The sequence below is a fragment of the Pinus tabuliformis genome, chromosome 1_2, assembly GCF_031772625.1.
Source record: "Pinus tabuliformis cultivar Carrire ecotype Pingquan chromosome 1_2, CPIR1, whole genome shotgun sequence".
Taxonomy (NCBI): domain Eukaryota; kingdom Viridiplantae; phylum Streptophyta; class Pinopsida; order Pinales; family Pinaceae; genus Pinus; species Pinus tabuliformis.
Window position 1 is genome coordinate 1,188,990,998 of NC_142298.1, and position 18,083 is coordinate 1,189,009,080.

General features: G+C 39.6%; 1 protein-coding gene across 1 annotated transcript; it reads right to left on the bottom strand.

Annotated features, from left to right (window-relative positions):
- Positions 1 to 1,173: 1,173 nt before the first annotated feature.
- Positions 1,174 to 1,710, bottom strand: LOC149210486 (uncharacterized). The gene has a single exon (XM_089398975.1). It carries the CDS (start codon positions 1,708 to 1,710, stop codon positions 1,174 to 1,176), a length of 537 nt encoding a protein of 178 aa, XP_089255101.1.
- Positions 1,711 to 18,083: the final 16,373 nt, after the last annotated feature.

The following is an 18,083-nucleotide window of genomic DNA, read 5'->3' on the forward strand; positions in this document are numbered from 1 at the left end:
GGTCACAGTCCTTTCTATCTTTTGGGAAACAATTTCGGTATTAATCTTGTAAATTTATCTAGCAATTTCTAATGCTTGTCCAACTTTTATCTAGCAATAAACTACTCAGGAATGGGTAGAGTCTGCCCTCAACTTGGGGCACACAGAAGTGGACTAAGTGGATTAATGGCCACCCCTTCGGATAACAGTGACTCTGAGCAAATATGACTTGGAGAATGTTTCTTCATATAGTAAAACAACTTAGGATCATGAAAAACTTAGGCACAAATGACTTTGGTAGGCTGAAGTCCAATTTCCAATCTTTCTGATATGCATATTTTTCTACTATTATAAGGTATCTTAGAGGGTCACTCTGTTCTATTTGGTGTTTCATATTTGAACACTTATACATCTTTTGGTCCAGGGAGATCACAGATCTTGTTTCCTTGCATCATCATTGAATCAAAAAGTTGGGGGATCGCATACTGCTCCTAGTGATCATGTTGCAGGTGTTTATTATTAATTTCATTATTATTTTCCAACAATTCTGCCTATCAACCATTGTTTCTGCCATTTTTGTTCCCTATTGATCGAACCAATGTTGCAGGTGTTCATTATTATTTTCCAACAATTCCATCTGCCTTTCAACCATTGTTTCTGCCATTTTTGTTCCCTATTGATCCAACCAATTTCTATCTACAATTTGGACACTCTTCATATATAAGCTTCCAGATCGACAGATATATTTCCTATGTGCTTCATATTATCTTCCCCTCTTTAAGTTGCATTATTCACATTTATCTCACTGGCTTGCCAGAGTTTTACTCGTTGATTTTGTCTTCCGGAATGATCTGCGAGATTAATTTGTACCTGTGAGATTCATAGGGTCAATGTTATCAGCACTGGCTTTTGTTGGACTGCATTTTCTTGGTTTTTTTAAGAACGAAAAAAACTTTATATTATATGAGAGATATAAGAGTCCAATAAGTAGATACATCTGAGATGGTCATATAAGGCCATTTGTCAATATAGACTTAAGCTCATAAGATCTGTAAGTGGGGACAGCATATCCAAAACTAAATGCAACATATGTCCAATAAAATTTCACAGTTCACCAAGTATGGAGAGGCTATATGTAAATACATAAAAAAACATAAGCAAATTAAGGAAGATTGACATGAAGATCATCAGAGACTAGAAGTTCGGGAATGCAAAATCACGGATCTGGAAGGTTTCTCCCTCAGAGAAAATCTCTAAATACCATAAACCTGGTGAAGCAAGGAGTCCCAATTTAGAAAGTGCATCAGCTTTTGAATTTTTTTCCCGGCAGATGTGCTCAATAGAACTGCCAACCATGCAGCCCCAGTAATAGTTGATCCTATCCCTCCAGCCAGCCAGGTGTGGCGACACAATATGATTTTTCTTTGTTACCGAATTCACCAATACTTTCGAATCACCGAAGATTGATACCTGTTGTATATCAAGGAAGAGACATAATTTTAAGAGACCTACAAGAGCAATGGCTTCTGCCTTATTATTGGAGCCGAAACTTCCGTTCCAGTATGTGGGGAAATGTGTATATTCATTCGTCATGATGATAAAACCATATTTGCATGTACCCAGCTGAGCGGCCCCGTCGAAAAACGCGACAGGAAAAGATGTGTGATCCGATGATAGCAGATCAGGAATAAACTTCTTATGCTTGGTAGTCTTCGGCGGGAGAGCTTCCATATTAACAGAAATCCTGTCAATGATTTCCGAACATGATAAGATTGCGTCTTTAAAGATGTTGTGGTTGCGCCATTTCCATATGTTCCACAGGGAAAGAATACAGATCCTTCGCCATGTTTCTTTCTGTCCGCTACACCATAGAATCCATTCATGAATTGTGTCCTGTGTGCAATGCGGAAAACCAAAATCTTTTTCTAATGCCAGCCATATCTGCTTTGTCTTTTTACATTTCAAAAATATATGAGCATTAGTTTCCCCGTCTGATCTGCATAAAGAACATATATTTGGGCCGTGTCATCCACGTTTCATTAAATTCTCCAATGTTAAATTTCTATTGTGAAAGGAAAGCCATGCAAATAAGATCATTTTCGATGGGCAGCCGTCCTTCCAGTAAATCTGAGGAAATACAGGGGAGCCGGGAGCCTGCTGCATAATCATTTGATGGTAAACCTCTTTTACTGTCACATTATTTATCTCTTTTGATATGTTCCAAGTAAGGAAGTGTTATATACATTTTTGTGCCTTACAACTCTGAGCATGAAATGTCCATAATCCAAGGGATCCAAAGTCCCTAAACATGTTGTTCCTGCCCCTAAAGGAACAAGGTCAGCAAACTACAGCTTCTCCCGGAAGTTCTCCACCAGAAACTACTCAGAATCAGTCAAATCAGGATCATTTCAGTGGCTCCACTAGCTACCTGCGTTGCATAGCACCCCAGTACACTAGCTAGGTGCGTTGCAACGCACCTAAATGCACTACCAGGGTGCGCTGAGTGGGAAATGACAAATGGCAGTGCCATTCCGCAAGGTGGAAAGACAATGGAAGCTTCCAGAATCTTCCTCCATGACACTTGCCTCACTAAATTCGACCAAGGATGAGTAAGAGGCTCTCAGTCTCCAAGTGGAAGGCTCTCACTCTCCAAGTGGAAGCAAGAACTGACAAAGAGAAAGGACACTAGTCAGATGACAAGCTGACTCATCCTCTTTGCAAACATCTATATATGGATCCCTCATCCTAGAGATCCAGAGGCTGGAATTTTGTACTTTGCAGAGAATTGCTGTTGGTTTGTGGATTGAGATTAGACTATTGGGTGATTTGTGCTTTGTTGGAGGTGAAGAAGGGATTCCTTTGCTGGGAGGTTGATGCTGGATCGGGACTCATTTGGTTGTATCTCCTCCTGAACCTTTATTATTCTATCAATAAAACTATTTGAGTTTCTCCTACATACTTGTGTTTCATTGATGATTGTTGCATTAGTATGTTTAGCTTATAATCTAATCCTAAGATTTTTATGCATATGAACCTATGTCTTTGTGTAGTCTCTCTCTTCTTTGATCTTGCAGGTATTGTGCTACTGGGCAAGTGAAGGAGCAAGGGGTTGGAAGCTATCAAAGAGAGGAGGAATTGGGCCAAAGGAACTAGCGGAAGACAACGGTTAGTTCATCCCTTCCTTCTTTGTTCATAGTTCATAAAGAAGAATATACAAATAGTTACTTTGTTTGTTGCTAAGGCACTATCACACCTTAGGTGGATAGGTTCGTCCTGAATAGGCACTTTTCCCCACAACAAAATGGCGACTCCGCTGGGGATCGTGTCTAATTAGTTTATTTGTGTTTCTCTTGTTGTTTGTCTCATAAACTTAGAAGCAGCAAATCGAACTGCATTTGCCATTATCAGATGCAAAGTAGACAGCTGCTACTTCAATCCTCTCTCTGGATTTGTTTATGATTTGAACAGTGGATTCACAAATGATTTGATTTCCCTTTGTGATAGCTCTTAGTCCTCCTTTAAATCATCCCTCTAATTGTACCTTAATGATTGCTTTTACTCAGCCCAAAGCCATAGATTAAACTGCAAACCGTAACCCAGAACCCGGATAGAAGTCTTGTTTCTACCCCAGCGCAGGCTCTGTGAAGAGATTCTGCATTTCAACGCAGGTCCCGAAGGGGCTACCTGTGTTGCAATTCAGTTTCTCTGTGCTGCAGGTGCGCTGATCAGCCTTGCCCTGTGCAGCTGAGGTTCTTTGCTTCATTTTGTTCAGTTTTATCTCGGATTTTTGCAGCATGTGACCAGTGTGGGTACCTATCTGAAAACCCCTTTTCTCTGCCTTAATTCCGCCTCCTTTGTACAAAATAACTGTGAGTGTTTTTGTGTGTTTGTGGCATCATTTACAGTTTTCCATTGCAAAAGCGAAATAGTTATACTGTCGTCCTTAGATTCAGATTTGTCGTGAGTATCGACTTTGGTCTTAGGATAAAGTTTATTTGTTGTTGACAGTCGATTATGCTTTTACTTTTATTTTGGTTTGAATTGTCACTTTCTAGTGTCGAAACAAGTGTTTATTTCGAAAATCGTAAAGTGTCGTAATCTTCTCTACATTTTGTTTTCGAAAAGAAGCTTGTTTGTCTTTTCGCTTGAAAGCAAATTCAGATTTGTACATCAACTTCCTTTCTAGGCATCAATATTAAGAAAGTGAAAACAAATACATGCACTTGTGCATTTGTATATTGATAGTTTGTGTGGCTTGATTTAGGAAAAAGTGCATTTACAGTGTGCTCTTTGCTCTTTGAGAAAAGATGTTGTCTTTCTTTTCCCATTGTAGCTAGGATTTTCATTGTCGAAAAGAGGTAAAAGATTTGTTTATCATCTTTAGATTGCATTTAGGAATTACATCTACATCTCGTGGTGAACCCAAAAGGCAAACTTCTAAGAAAGATCAACTTAAAATAAATTGAATGAATCTAACAACGCTTTGTAACTTAACGCACAACATAGAGGTCTAGGCTAGAGACATGTTCTGGCGTCGTAAAGCCTGGTATCTTACCGTCGAGTGGTTGGGTGATTCCTCCACGGTGAAACGATAAGTATTAGTACGGATTATGCTCCCACGTACCGTCGAGTATATATTGGGAGACCCCTATAGGCTTAAAACCTTTTATCCATAGGAAGCCATGTCGGCCGCCCTACTGATCACAATGCACCGAACACAGCATTCGGAAAGATTGACTGCCGTACCGTAAAACGTATTATGCAGTTTTGTGATTGGTTTGGTACACCCTCTACCTAGATCTCCAGAGCAGTCCCTTTTGTTCCTTTTCAGACTCCTTAACGGAAAAGGTCCATCTGAGCACTTGTCACTTCAGGCTCATTAAAAATCGAAGGAGACTAGAGTCATCTTTTGTTTTTTCTCGACTATTTAAAATTGAAAAAACAAGTTGTGTCAAAGCGTGTTAAAATTTATTTTAAACGGAACAATCACCCTTTTCCTACGTTGATCTTTCGGTTGAGAAAATGGAGCCTACCAACCAAGGAATCCCCCTTGGTGGAAATCCTAGTCCCTTCTCCTCTTGGGGAGATGTTGGTGTGCCCCATATGGCCACATTTTCGCTTCCAGGACTGACAATTGGCTTGCCTGTCTGGCTCTTCTCAACCAATGTCGTTCAGAACACCACTATTCCTGAACAGTCGAATCGACAATTAGACGAATCTAGAGTTGCCCACCAACCTTCTACTTCCTCTAATTCTTCTTCTCCTCCTTCTTCGCTTGATGGGGCTGGCAAAGCCAAAAGTCAAGTTCCTAAGGAGAAGAAGGAAAAGAAAAAGAAAGAGAAAAAGAAGAAGGAGCCAAAGGCGCATGGGGGCAAACAAGTATCGTCTAACGAAAATCCACACACTGCACTGACCAGGCCTAAATCGCCATGTGTCATTTGCAAGGGAGACCACTTTCACAGAGATTGTCCTTGCATCCCCCGAGTACTAAGGGACTGGTCTCCCCGATTGCACAATTCGGTGTCGTCAACCTCTGGTGATCATGTTGAAAGCACACTGTCAACTAGCGAAAGTGAAGCCCCAGGACAAAGAGGGAGAGCTAGATTTCCCTGCAAACTGTGTGAAGGCGATCACGCTATCCACCGTTGTCCCTTCTTAGACGAAGCTAAAAGAGTTTTGGATGATCACCCGGTTTCACCGTTGCGACTTCCTCCTGGATATAAAAAACTCTTGCCGAGTCCTTCGTTAGTTGAGAATCCAGTTGGCCCGCTCAAGTGGTCGGCTGAAGCATCTATCATTGAGGATGAATCATCTGAATCTATACCAGACGAAAGTCAAAAGGTCGAGGTGGCAGTTGACCCGGTCTTGCCTTCAGAAGATAAATCTTCGAATGATACAGTCACAGAAGAGAACAAAGATGACAGCATCCAAATTCTCTTCATCAACACAGACTCCAATGAACATGAGGTTAATATACCTGTTCCTTTATCGTAGGAAGGAAGTTCATCAGGGTCGTACCCGGCCGTCTATTCGGTCCCACCTCCAAGCAACCTAGTTGTCTCCTTCGACTGGAATCAACTAGGCAGACCCCGCCTACTAGCAAGCATACCATTCAGAATTATCGTCCAAATATATAGAATGGTTATGGTTGGTACCATCATTGATGAAGGGGCATCTGTGAGTATCCTTTCCTCGACTGCTTGGAAAGCGCTTGGTTCGCCATCGCTTTTGCCTGAGATGAGAAATCTGACAGGCTTTGATAAAGGAACCAGTCGACCTTTAGGGATTCTTCCCAATGTGCCCATGACATTGAGAAAGAAGACTGTTCAAATGAACGTCATGGTAGTTCAAGGACCCTTGGATTATAACCTACTCCTTGGACGAGACTATATTTATTGCATGGGAGCCATCGTCTCCTCACTCTTTAGAGTAATGTGTTTTCCGCACGAAGGAAGAGTGGTCAAGCTTGTGGACCAGATTTCATTTCCCGGATCACGCATAGCAGATAGTCATATACCATCCCTAAATGGTCTCTTCACGCAAGAAATGTCTCCACCCACGGTCCGTCCCCCCGATGAGCGCGAGTAATTCGGAGGGATATGACTGGAACCCAGGGGGCATGCGTCCTGGTCTGCTTCGGCAGGAAAACTTTGGGTATATAATAGGTTTCTGCGGGAGAATATGACTAGTCTGTACCCCGTCCGTGATTGGAAGAGGGGTTATTCTAGAATAATATTCTTTTGTCAAAGTTATGTGAGTTGGCGGGCATCGTCGCTCACCTTTGTTTATTTCGGTAGACAGCGCCAAAGAAGTGTTATGTTTTCAACAGAACAATCTTTGGGTAACCTGAAAGAGGTAGGCCTCTCCAGGTAAAACAAATGTTTTATTGGACTAAGAGGGGGTAACCTTGAAATCATATTTTATATCTGGAGGCATGCAAACCTTTTGGAGTGCAAGCGAAGGGCGACTATTTATTTTTTAAATTTTTAGGTCCTCCCTTTAAACCCGTAGGCTAACCCTTTAAACTCATAGGATTAGTCGTTTCCGAACTTGCATAAAGAAAGGATCTGGGGCAAAGCTTTGTAAGGCGCAAGCTCCATAAAAATGGCATCTTACATGAGACATTCTTATCATATGACTGGATTAATCGAGCAGTTTTAGCGCATAGTTCATGCTCGTTAAAAAATAAACATAAGATCGAGCAGTTTTAGCACATAGTTCATGTTCGTTAAAAAATAAACATAAGATCGAGCAAGTGTTTCAACCCGCGTTTAAGCTCGTTAAAAAATGAACTATCCTCCGGTAAATAACCACCGTGAATGCAGCCTTGTCAGCCATTAAAACCTTGGTCGCGTTTGCACGTCACCTCCACTTTTCCATTGGCCGATCATTCACCTCCATTTGATTGTTTACCCATTTTGAGGAACAGCTGCGAAGAGTGATTTCACTAGCCATCCTTGTGACACTGCTGTGATTGGAAAATTCCAAACCGTACCTGGAATTAGTTGCTACCCTGTTTATCACTCGTTCCTCAAAAGACGAGTCTTCTTTAAGCTCTTTTCATCTGACTCGTAAAATATGAAAAGATTGCCGAGTTTTGGCCTTCCAGCTCATTAAAGCGACCGGAAGTGCTATCCCTCCTCTAGATTTTAATCTTTTTGGACCTGAGGGATTATTGCACAAAAAGATCGAGCGCTTGTTTTGTTCGGCTCGTTAAGACTATCGAAAATTCATCCCTTCTGTATTGTTTTATACTTTTTCGGGCTTAAGGGATTAGATGACGAAAAAGGAATTTCGGAGTTAACTTTACGTACCTTTTCAGACTCTCTAAAATTGAAAAGGACCGAGTTATCTTTGTCATTAGACTCGTTAAAAGCATTAATAGCGACAAACTTGTCTTTAGACGAGAACGAGTTTCATTATCGCTAGGCTCGTTAAAACATAGCGATGGGTTTTCCCGAAGGGAAAATTATAGAACAAGCATATGTTATCCTCCTCAAGCTTGACAAAAATAAAGAGGTACTGGTCAGCAATGACTGGGGAAAAATTGGGAAAAACTCAAAGAATCTTTATTGGTAGCAAGTCGCTCTTGAACATGACACTTCCACTCCGTGCCCGAGTCGGGTTGGGTTGTTTCATTCACCGGTCACATTGCCATGGACATGCCATACCATCCACATTTGGGGTAAATGATACCAATCCATCACATAAGTGTCGCTGATATGTTCAGGAGAAGTCATTCAGAAGGAGTCAACCGTGTCCCATCCACTACCCTACATTATACTTCATTCTTTCATGACCGCCACCCTGAACCATATATCATCAGATTGTTTTCACCTCCATCAAAATCATTTGCTCCGTTCCGTGTCATTGATGTGGGATTCATTAAGGCCCTCCTTTGACGGATCACTTCTTGTCGACATCAGCTCATTATCCAAGAAGTTGATCTAGGAACACCCCCCTCAGTACTTTGAAGCTTGCATGCCTCAATGGCAAGTTTCTCACTTCCGGCGACAGGTATACATCAATGACTTTCGACCGAAAGATTTTGCGTGGTGTTCGACACCAAGTCCTTTATTCACACCACGTGAATTGTACTGCAGTACCTTGAGGGTCATCATCATTATCGGTGATTCCTCTCGCGCTTGTTAACAGTTTACATCATTGACTGGTAATCAAGCGATGTCTTTCCATGTTCGACTTCAACACATTTCTCACATGGATCGACTTGTACTTAGAGTGAAGATCAGACGAGATTGAAGACCCCGGATCTAGTTTCATCCATCCGGGCTGCGATATATATTCAAGAAAATAAAGACATTGAAATGTACAGCATTGCAGCACAGATAATCATCCTACCAAAAGGATGATGGCTCTATCAGAATCATCAGTCTACCATCAGACGATTGTCTGTCCTATGTACATGTAAATGAATTTATAAAGCTGAGCATGGGAATGCCCGCCTCAGCTAGATCATGAAAAAACAAGTATGAAAATAATGTATTGTATTGTATCTTATTACAGGTCTCCTCCCAGCATCGAAAGAACTTCGGATCCTCCTAATAAAGCATTTCACCCAATAAACGGCCTCATACTTTAGGGGGCAACTGTTATAGACATTTTTGTGCCTTACATCTCTGAGCATGAAATGTCCATAATCCAAGGGATCCAAAGTCCCTAAACATGTTGTTCCTGCCCCTAAAGGAACAAGGTCAGCAAACTACAGCTTCTCCCGGAAGTTCTCCACCAGACACTACTCAGAATCAGTCAAATCAGGATCATTTCAGTGGCTCCACTAGCTACCTGCGTTGCATAGCACCCCAGTACACTAGCTAGGTGCGTTGCAATGCACCTAAATGCACTACCAGGGTGCGCTGAGAGGGAAATGACAAATGGCAGTGCCATTCCGCAAGGTGGAAAGACAATGGAAGCTTCCAGAATCTTCCTCCATGACACTTGCCTCACTGAATTCGACCAAGGATGAGTAAGAGGCTCTCAGTCTCCAAGTGGAAGGCTCTCACTCTCCAAGTGGAAGCAAGAACTGACAGAGAGAAAGGACACTAGTCAGATGACAAGCTGACTCATCCTCTTTGCAAACATCTATATATGGATCCCTCATCCCAGAGATCCAGAGGCTGGAATTTTGTACTTTGCAGAGAATTGTTGTTGGTTTGTGGATTGAGATTAGACTATTGGGTGATTTGTGCTTTGTTGGAGGTGAAGAAGGGATTCCTTTGCTGGGAGGTTGATGCTGGATCGGGACTCATTTGGTTGTATCTCCTCCTGAACCTTTATTATTCTATCAATAAAACTATTTGAGTTTCTCCTACATACTTGTGTTTCATTGATGATTGTTGCATTAGTATGTTTAGCTTATAATCTGATCCTAAGCTTTTTATGCATATGAACCTATGTCTTTGTGTAGTCTCTCTCTTCTTTGATCTTGCAGGTATTGTGCTGCTGGGCAAGTGAAGGAGCAAGGGGTTGGAAGCTATCAAAGAGAGGAGGAACTGGGCCAAAGGAACTAGCAGAAGACAACGGTTAGTTCATCCCTTCCTTCTTTGTTCATAGTTCATAAAGAAGAATATACAAATAGTTACTTTGTTTGTTGCTAAGGCACTGTCACACCTTAGGTGGATAGGGTCGTCCGGAATAGGAACTTTTCCCCACAACAGGAAGTCTGAATCCCTTGTTCGAAAGATGCCCAGTTCTGAAAACTCGTCCTAATGGGGAGCCATTTCTGTGCAATCTCCTGAGACATTTGCAACTCACCAGCATCTTTCCACCGTGGGATGGGGCCATGCCATTCAGCTATCAATCCGTCCCAGTAAAATATGCCTCTTCTGTGAAAATAATTCAGTAAGGATTCTGGTATATTTAAATCTTCAACACCGCATTTGAAATGGTCTTTGCCAATAAGAATTTTACTTCCAGTTTGTAAATGCCAGATTAAATTCTTCAAGCAATATGATTCAATTCTACGGAAACTAAGCCAGATTGGAGATCCATATGAAGCACCAATGGATCCTTTCTTGTACCAGAACTGAATGCTCTTTCTGCCTAAATACTTCATCCGAATCATGTGACTCCACGGTCCCTCACCCCGAATAGCTCTCCATAATGACTTGCATAGTAGAGCTTTTCCAATATTACACAGATTGGATAAGCCCCAGCCTCCCATCTTCTTTGGTAATGAAATACTGGTGAGTTTTACAAGATGAAATTTCCTCCTTTCAGCATGACCCCCCCATATAAAATTAGGTGATAATCTATTCATGCTATTAATGGTACTCACCGGTAGAAGATATAGGTGCGCCCAGTAAACAGTAAGTTGGTTTAATACTGTTTGCACTAAAATTATTCTCCCCGCTAATGAAAGGCAGCTGAACTCCCATGCAGATATTCTCCTGTAGAAATTATCCAAAATCCAACTCCAATTGGATTTCGAGTAACCATTTGCTTTAATCCGGAAGCCCAGGTACTTTATGCCACCACTGATAGACTGCGCTTTCATTCCAAACAACTCTGATAACCATAGAACATCTTCCTGATTTAAATCGGAATGATAGATAGTAGAATTTTCCTGGTTAACTTGTAAACCTATAGCCTTTTGAAAATTTTCCATAATGTCTTAGAATCTCAACCAAGTGACCCTGCAAAACATGGCGAATAATATGATATCATCAACAAATAGATTATGTGATATAGAAATGTTTCTGCAGATTTTGAGGGGGTGCCACGAATTTTCATTTACAGCCTTTTTGATATGCAAGCTGAGAGTATCCATCGCCAGAATAAATCATAGCGGAGAGAGAGAGCATCCCTGCCGCAGGCCCCTCTCCGCACGGAAGAAAGGGGATGGTATGTCGTTGACGATGATTGCGTATTCCACAGGTTCAACACATGCCATGATCCAGTTGATCATATTGGATCTCAACCCAATTCTTGCAAGCAAACCCCTGATGTAGCCCCAATCTAGGCAGTCGTATGCCTTCCTAAGGTCGACTTTGATAATGGCCGCTTCACTTTTCTTAGAATGAATAGCATATAATGCCTCTTGTGTACCAGCAACTGCATGAATATATCTTCCTTTTAGAAACCCATGATGTTCTTTTGTTAAAAAATCTGATAATACTCCCTTCAATCTCTCAACTATGATCTTTGAAACTATCTTGAAGGATATATTACACAACGATATCGGTCGAAAGTCCTGGAAAGTCTGGGCATCCCCCTTTTTGGGGATGAGAGCGATATTGGTGGAGCAGAGATGCTTACTGATACTACCCTTTATTCTGGTATCTTCCACCATCTTCAAAAGGTCATCCTTGATTATATCATAGAAATGTATGAGAAACTCAATTGACCAACCATCTGGGCGGGGCTCTTGTCCCTTTTGAAAGTTTTCATACTTGCCAGTAGTTTCTCCTTAGTAACAGGCTGATAAATCTGGTCGTTTAATTCATTATCAAACATACTCGGAAATACATCTATACCCCATAATATATTTTGAAAACTGTGATTATTCATTCTTTCATATTGCTTTTTAAAATATGCCACCGCCTCATTTGTAATATCCTGTTGGGAATACAGAAAGCCTCCATTTCCATCACTGATTTTCCATATTGTATTTTTGTCCCTTCTTGCATTGGCGAATCTATGGAAAAATTTTGTATTTCGATCGCCTTCTTTCATCCATATTGCTCTACTTTTCAACCGCCAGAATGTTTCTTCTTGTTTCAAGATTTGTAATTTCTTTTTTTGAAGACTCTTAATACGATGTCTCATTTCATCAGACAATGAATCATATGCCATAGCTTCCGCGACATAGTCAAGTTCCTTTTGGATTTTCCGGAGCTCTTTTTTATTCGCTTGTCTTTTCTGAAACTGTCATTCTTTTACTATCTTCCGGATTTCATTCCTCTTGTCAATGAAGGACATAAGAAAAGGAGCAGATTCTGTTGAAGGCATCTCGTTCCACACCTTTACTACAGTGTTATTGAAATCAGGCTCCTCCAGACATTGTCTATTGAATTTAAATGGGAAACCTTTTCTGATTCCCATAGATCTCCATCCAAGCATGATCGGCCGATGATCAGATATAAAGATATTTTCAACAGTAGAGAAAGGCATGCCGAGGGATTCGATCAAACTGGCATGTAAGATGAATCTATCAATTCCCTTAGCAATGAAAGCCCTTTCATTCCTTCCATTGTCCCAAGTGGGCAGAATTTTGGGAGGGATAATGTCAATAAAATTTTTATTTAGAAATTCATTCCTAATCCTGGCAGCAATAGGATCGTGCTTCTTACTGATGCCCCAGATTTCATCCATGTTGAAAGTGATGTTTAGGTCACCTGCAATCAATAATGATTCAACATCAAATACTTCTGATGCGAAAAGGCTATCCCAAAATGCCGATCTGTTCTTGTATGGAGCATATATGTTCAATATATTTATAGGACATTTAAACCCTCTAATATGTGCAGAAATTAGAATGCCTGCAATGCAATTGTATGCTTTTGCACATATCCATTGTGGGTCCCATAATACCGCTAAACCACCAGATAAACCAATGGCATCAACTGCTGAGATGTGCCATAGGGGAAACATCTTCCTGAAATATGATACAGTGTCAGAGACAGAGTGCATGGTCTCTTGTATTAAAATGATTTTAGGGCTCGATGATAAAAAAAGATTTTTTAAGGCCAAAAATTTCCAATCTGCTCCCAGGCCTCTAATATTAACAGATAGAATGAAATTCATTTGGAAGGCATTCCGGCCTTATCAGCTCTAAGAGGCATGTTATCAGATATGTCTGTAATAGGAATGTCTACCAGAGAAAGATTTCGGAAACAACAATCAGATACAACTCCCCTCCCCCTGAAGTGCCTACTGCCCCTATTGTTCTTTCTTCTCACTGTGATATTCTTAGCAGATGAAGGGCTGATCTTAGGCGATATAGGGGTCGCAGGCTTATGCACAGTGAGAGGCATGAGGTCAAGTGATTTCTTGGACAACAGGTGGTCTAAATCGCTACCAACAGAATTTATGGGCGATGAATTAGGGGAATTAGCAGGAGTGGGAGAAATCCGGGCATCTAAACCATGCTCCCCAGGTGCAATATATTTATTATGGGGCGAAGTAGAAGTCTAAATGAGCAGATATTCTTTTCCAATAGGAGGCCGAGGAATGGGGATCGGATTTGTTACAATTTGATCCACGAATGGTTCCTTTGGAGGTTTTGGAGGTCGAGGGATCTCATATTCAGAAGTTGTTTCCAGTGCAGGCATAGACGGCGAGATTTGGAAAATAGGATCTGGTTCAGTCGGCTGAGAGGGAGATAACTGATGAACAACTACAAATTCACCATCACGGGAGAGCCGAGAAGTGATATTAGGAGAAATCGATTTCTTCAAATCCATAGAAGACATTTTCAGCTTATGTGGCAACTCCACAAATTTTGTGAAACCGTGATGCTTTCGGACTTTATATTGACGCCTCGGACATTGTTTGACAAGGTGCCCTGTGTGATGACAAGCAGTGCACCGAAAAGGCACACCCCAGAAATCTAATCTCTGCCGAATGGACAGATCTCTCCAGCTGATGTCGATATGCTCCGGAAAGCCCCCTCTGTAGGATCTTTCAATCAAAATCCAAGCAATACGTTTGTCCTTCTCTCCCCGGCACCAAGGGTCAACATATACACACCTACCAATAGCATTTCCAATTTCAGTTAAGGTCTCTATCGACCAAAACTCCAGCGGCAGTCTGGGAAGTTTCAACCAAATAAGATTATTAGAGGGGGTATTTCTAAGGGGATTGAATCCCAAATACCACCTGTGTAATGAAAGAAAACTGTGACCAAATACCCATTGATGGCTCAGAATGGATTCCAAATCTTCTGAGTTAAGAAAGTTAAAACAGAACCACTCTTTCAGTAATCGGGCAATTTTCGGGATATACCCAATAATGGGTTTCCATTGCACCTCTAGCCAATCTCTCATCTGTTGTTCGGTCATCTCCGGGAAATGCCACCTGCCAATTAAAGCTTTATCTTGCAGGCTATCAATGCGTTCTGTCAAATGAGCACTGTCAATTCTAATGGCATCAGGAGGCGAAATAGCTTTAACAGGTTTATGGCTTTTGTGATGACGATCCCCAGTAGTAGCTATGCCAGAGAGATCAATCTCTGCCTTAGAGTCAGGAGGAGGGTTCGATGGGAGAATCAGCATTTCATCCAGCGTGGTATTCCACTCATCTGACACTCTGGTATTATGATGGAGGGATTCCGCTTGAATGGTCGCGCGGACCATAGCCTCCGTGGCAGATGAATCCGACTTTAATTCCATCATAAATAAAACAGCAGAGACATGACCATAATACCATAGGGTGTCCAATGTAGGATTAGTATGTACACTGCCTACAGATATGATAGGATATGGAGAGAGAAGGATCACCTAATAGGTGACAGCTGAAAGAACAGGCAAAGGACGTCTCGGGATGAGAAAGATAATGCTCTATGAGGAAGGACTTATAATCAAGTCAGTTGTCGACCATAAATAATAATGATAGACATTCTCCAGAGCAGGAAATCCGTCCGGATGGGATATCTTCAATTACTATCGATGACAATAATAACAATCGGCAATTACGCCCGTCCTGAAATGGCTTGTTAAACAATAAATACAATAGATATGAATCTGCAGAGCCCTACCCAAGGTGGTAAAATTCAAATCTTACCGGAAACCATAAACCAGAAGTCAATTACCGGATACCAAATCCAGTGTAATCAGAGCAGATACCAGAAGCAGTTACCAGTAGAAGAATGTCGCCTATGGCCTCATAAAATCACTCAAGTGGCCACATCCTGACATATTATACAGCAACAGATAACTTCCTCACATACACACCACCATGACCCCAGTTTACACCGAAAATCTAAACAAGGTTTAGATATAATGCAATTACACTGATACCTAAAAGTCCTAATCCATGACCAGCAAGATACAGTTTTTTCAGACATGTAACAAGTCCATATGGCATAGACAGTAACCAGCCTTCCTCTATAAAGAGATTCTGTCTATATAAAATCAATATGAGCAGAAACAAATAATATGATGCTGAACTTCCAAATATCATAACCCAGAAAACAGAAAATCCCCCATATCTAAATTCCGGAAACAATTTTATAGAAAATATATTGTATGATAGAGGCGCATACCTGGAAGTGTCGACGGTCCGAATATGGGGTGCATTACAGAAGAAAGAACAACAAGTAATAATCTCAACACAGTGTTGTTAGAGTTATGTAGATGAAAGCCTTAGAGAGACTGGTAGTATGAGAGCTTATGTCAAGTGACAACAAATAATGTATCTTGCAGCTATAAAAGTATCATGTCTCGATTGAGTAGGAAGGTATATGGAAGATATTGAAACTATGTAGGAATATGGCAGTCGTTACAAAAGAAAGTATATGAATTAGCTGCAAGTAGATTGTGTCAACAGGTGTCAAATTGCATGCAACCTGAGAGTGGCCAGTCTTACCACCTAATGCTCCTCGGATTGGTAGTTATCTGCAGAGCATCCCCATTCGGTCGTCGAGCACCCCCCGGGCAGTTTTCTCTATGCCTTGTTTTTTAAACTGCATTTTCAGGGTGTGTAGAAAATTCTTGGTTCTCATATAACTGGCAAGGTCCAAGCCTTCGATATCTGTATAGCCCGCCAAAATTTAAACAAAAAAAAAGAAAAAAGAAAAAAAGAATTTTGGCGGGCTATACAGAGATTGAAGGCTTGGACCTTGCCAGTTATAGGAGAACCAAGAATTTTCTACACAACCTTGCATTTGTACTTAAATATTGTTCTCAGCTTAGGTTCTATTGCTGTTCAATTTTGACGAGTTAATTTCTGTAATCAAAGAAACATAAGATTTCCTCCCTGAAGTTGTATTTTCTTGTCATATAGAATTATCTGACTGATGAAACACTAACTTCAGCATTTGAATATAATTAAAAACTTTGGTCAACGTGAACACGTAACACAAACTGCTATTTAATACCGTATCTTGGTAGATACATCAACAAATTGTTACATTCCTTTCATATTTTTAAGATTTATATTTTTTGAATCCATGCTTAATTTGTCGTTTCTCTTTGTTGTTTCTCTGGAGTTGAGTCTCATCACATCAAAGGTTGAAATTTCATGGGAGGGATTCGGAATGGGAGCTACTTTTCAAGAATTAAACCATTTTAAGGGGTCCAAGCTCCACCTAGTGTTGCATAACAGTTCCTTTTTTTACCCAACATTCAGCTAGCCCTCTACTTAGGCTCTATTGCTCCCATTTTCAAAGAGAAAATAAATAAATAAATAAATATATATATATATATATATATATATATATATATATATATATATCAATTCATAAAATCATCTCACTAAGGAAACACTGACTTCAGCATTTGAATATAATTAAAAAAAAAATTCGACGTGCACATCTAACACAAATTGTTATGTAATACAGTATCTTGGTAAATAAACTAACAAATCTTTATATTTTTATATTTTAAACTAATGATCAATGGGTGTCTGCGGGGATTAGTCTTATCAGGTTTGTGGGGATTAGTTTTATTAGGTTAGATGTTCAAATTTCATAGGAGAGTTTGAATTTATGATTAATTAGTTTTTGTGGGGATTAGTCTTATTAGGTTAGATGTTCAAATTTCATGAGAAAGGTTGAATAGGGGAATCACTTTTGGAGAATTAAACTATTTTAAAAAATCTAAAAAACTCAAAAAATCCAAGTTAAACCTAACTTTACACAACAACTCTACCTAAAATTAACCATTTTGATATATATATATATATATATATATATATATATATATGAGTCATTTCACTTGTGAAAGACCTCATGATGAGACAAGAAACAAAATAACAAATTATTACTTAAGTTTAATTAATTAATTAATTAATTTGTTTGCATGCTTCCTAACATCTTGATAAAACTTGTCAGACAACTCTATTCCCAAGGAGGTTTGAACTTTGGTCACTGAAATAATAGTCCAAGACCTAGTTACCAAAAACTTGACTTCGGAACACTGTTTTGAGAGAGAATGAATTGAAATATCTAAGTTTCTTCATGAAAACATAATTGATCTAAATAAATAGACCATTCATGGAATTCATTTTTTAATAAAGTTCTATTTTAATAATTTATAAAGTATTTTAATATGAACCCAATAGAATTAACAAAATTAAAATTTTAATAAAATTATTTTTTATTAAAAAATTATTTTATTTTTTATTAAAATTAAAATAATTTTTTATTTTTAAATAAAATAAAATATAAATTTTAAAAATTTGAAATTATTTTTTAGCTATATTGTATGTGTTTTTTTGTTGGCTAATCCACCATGTATATAATTATCAAACAAGAAATAATACTAAAATATTAAATTTAACAGAATTATTATTATTTTAAGAAATAATACTAAAATATTAAATTTAACAGAATTATTATTATTCAAAATTAAAGTAATTTATTTTCAATTTAATAACTTTATAAGCCTCTCTTGCATCACAAGGTGTAATTGTTAGTCTTTACCAAG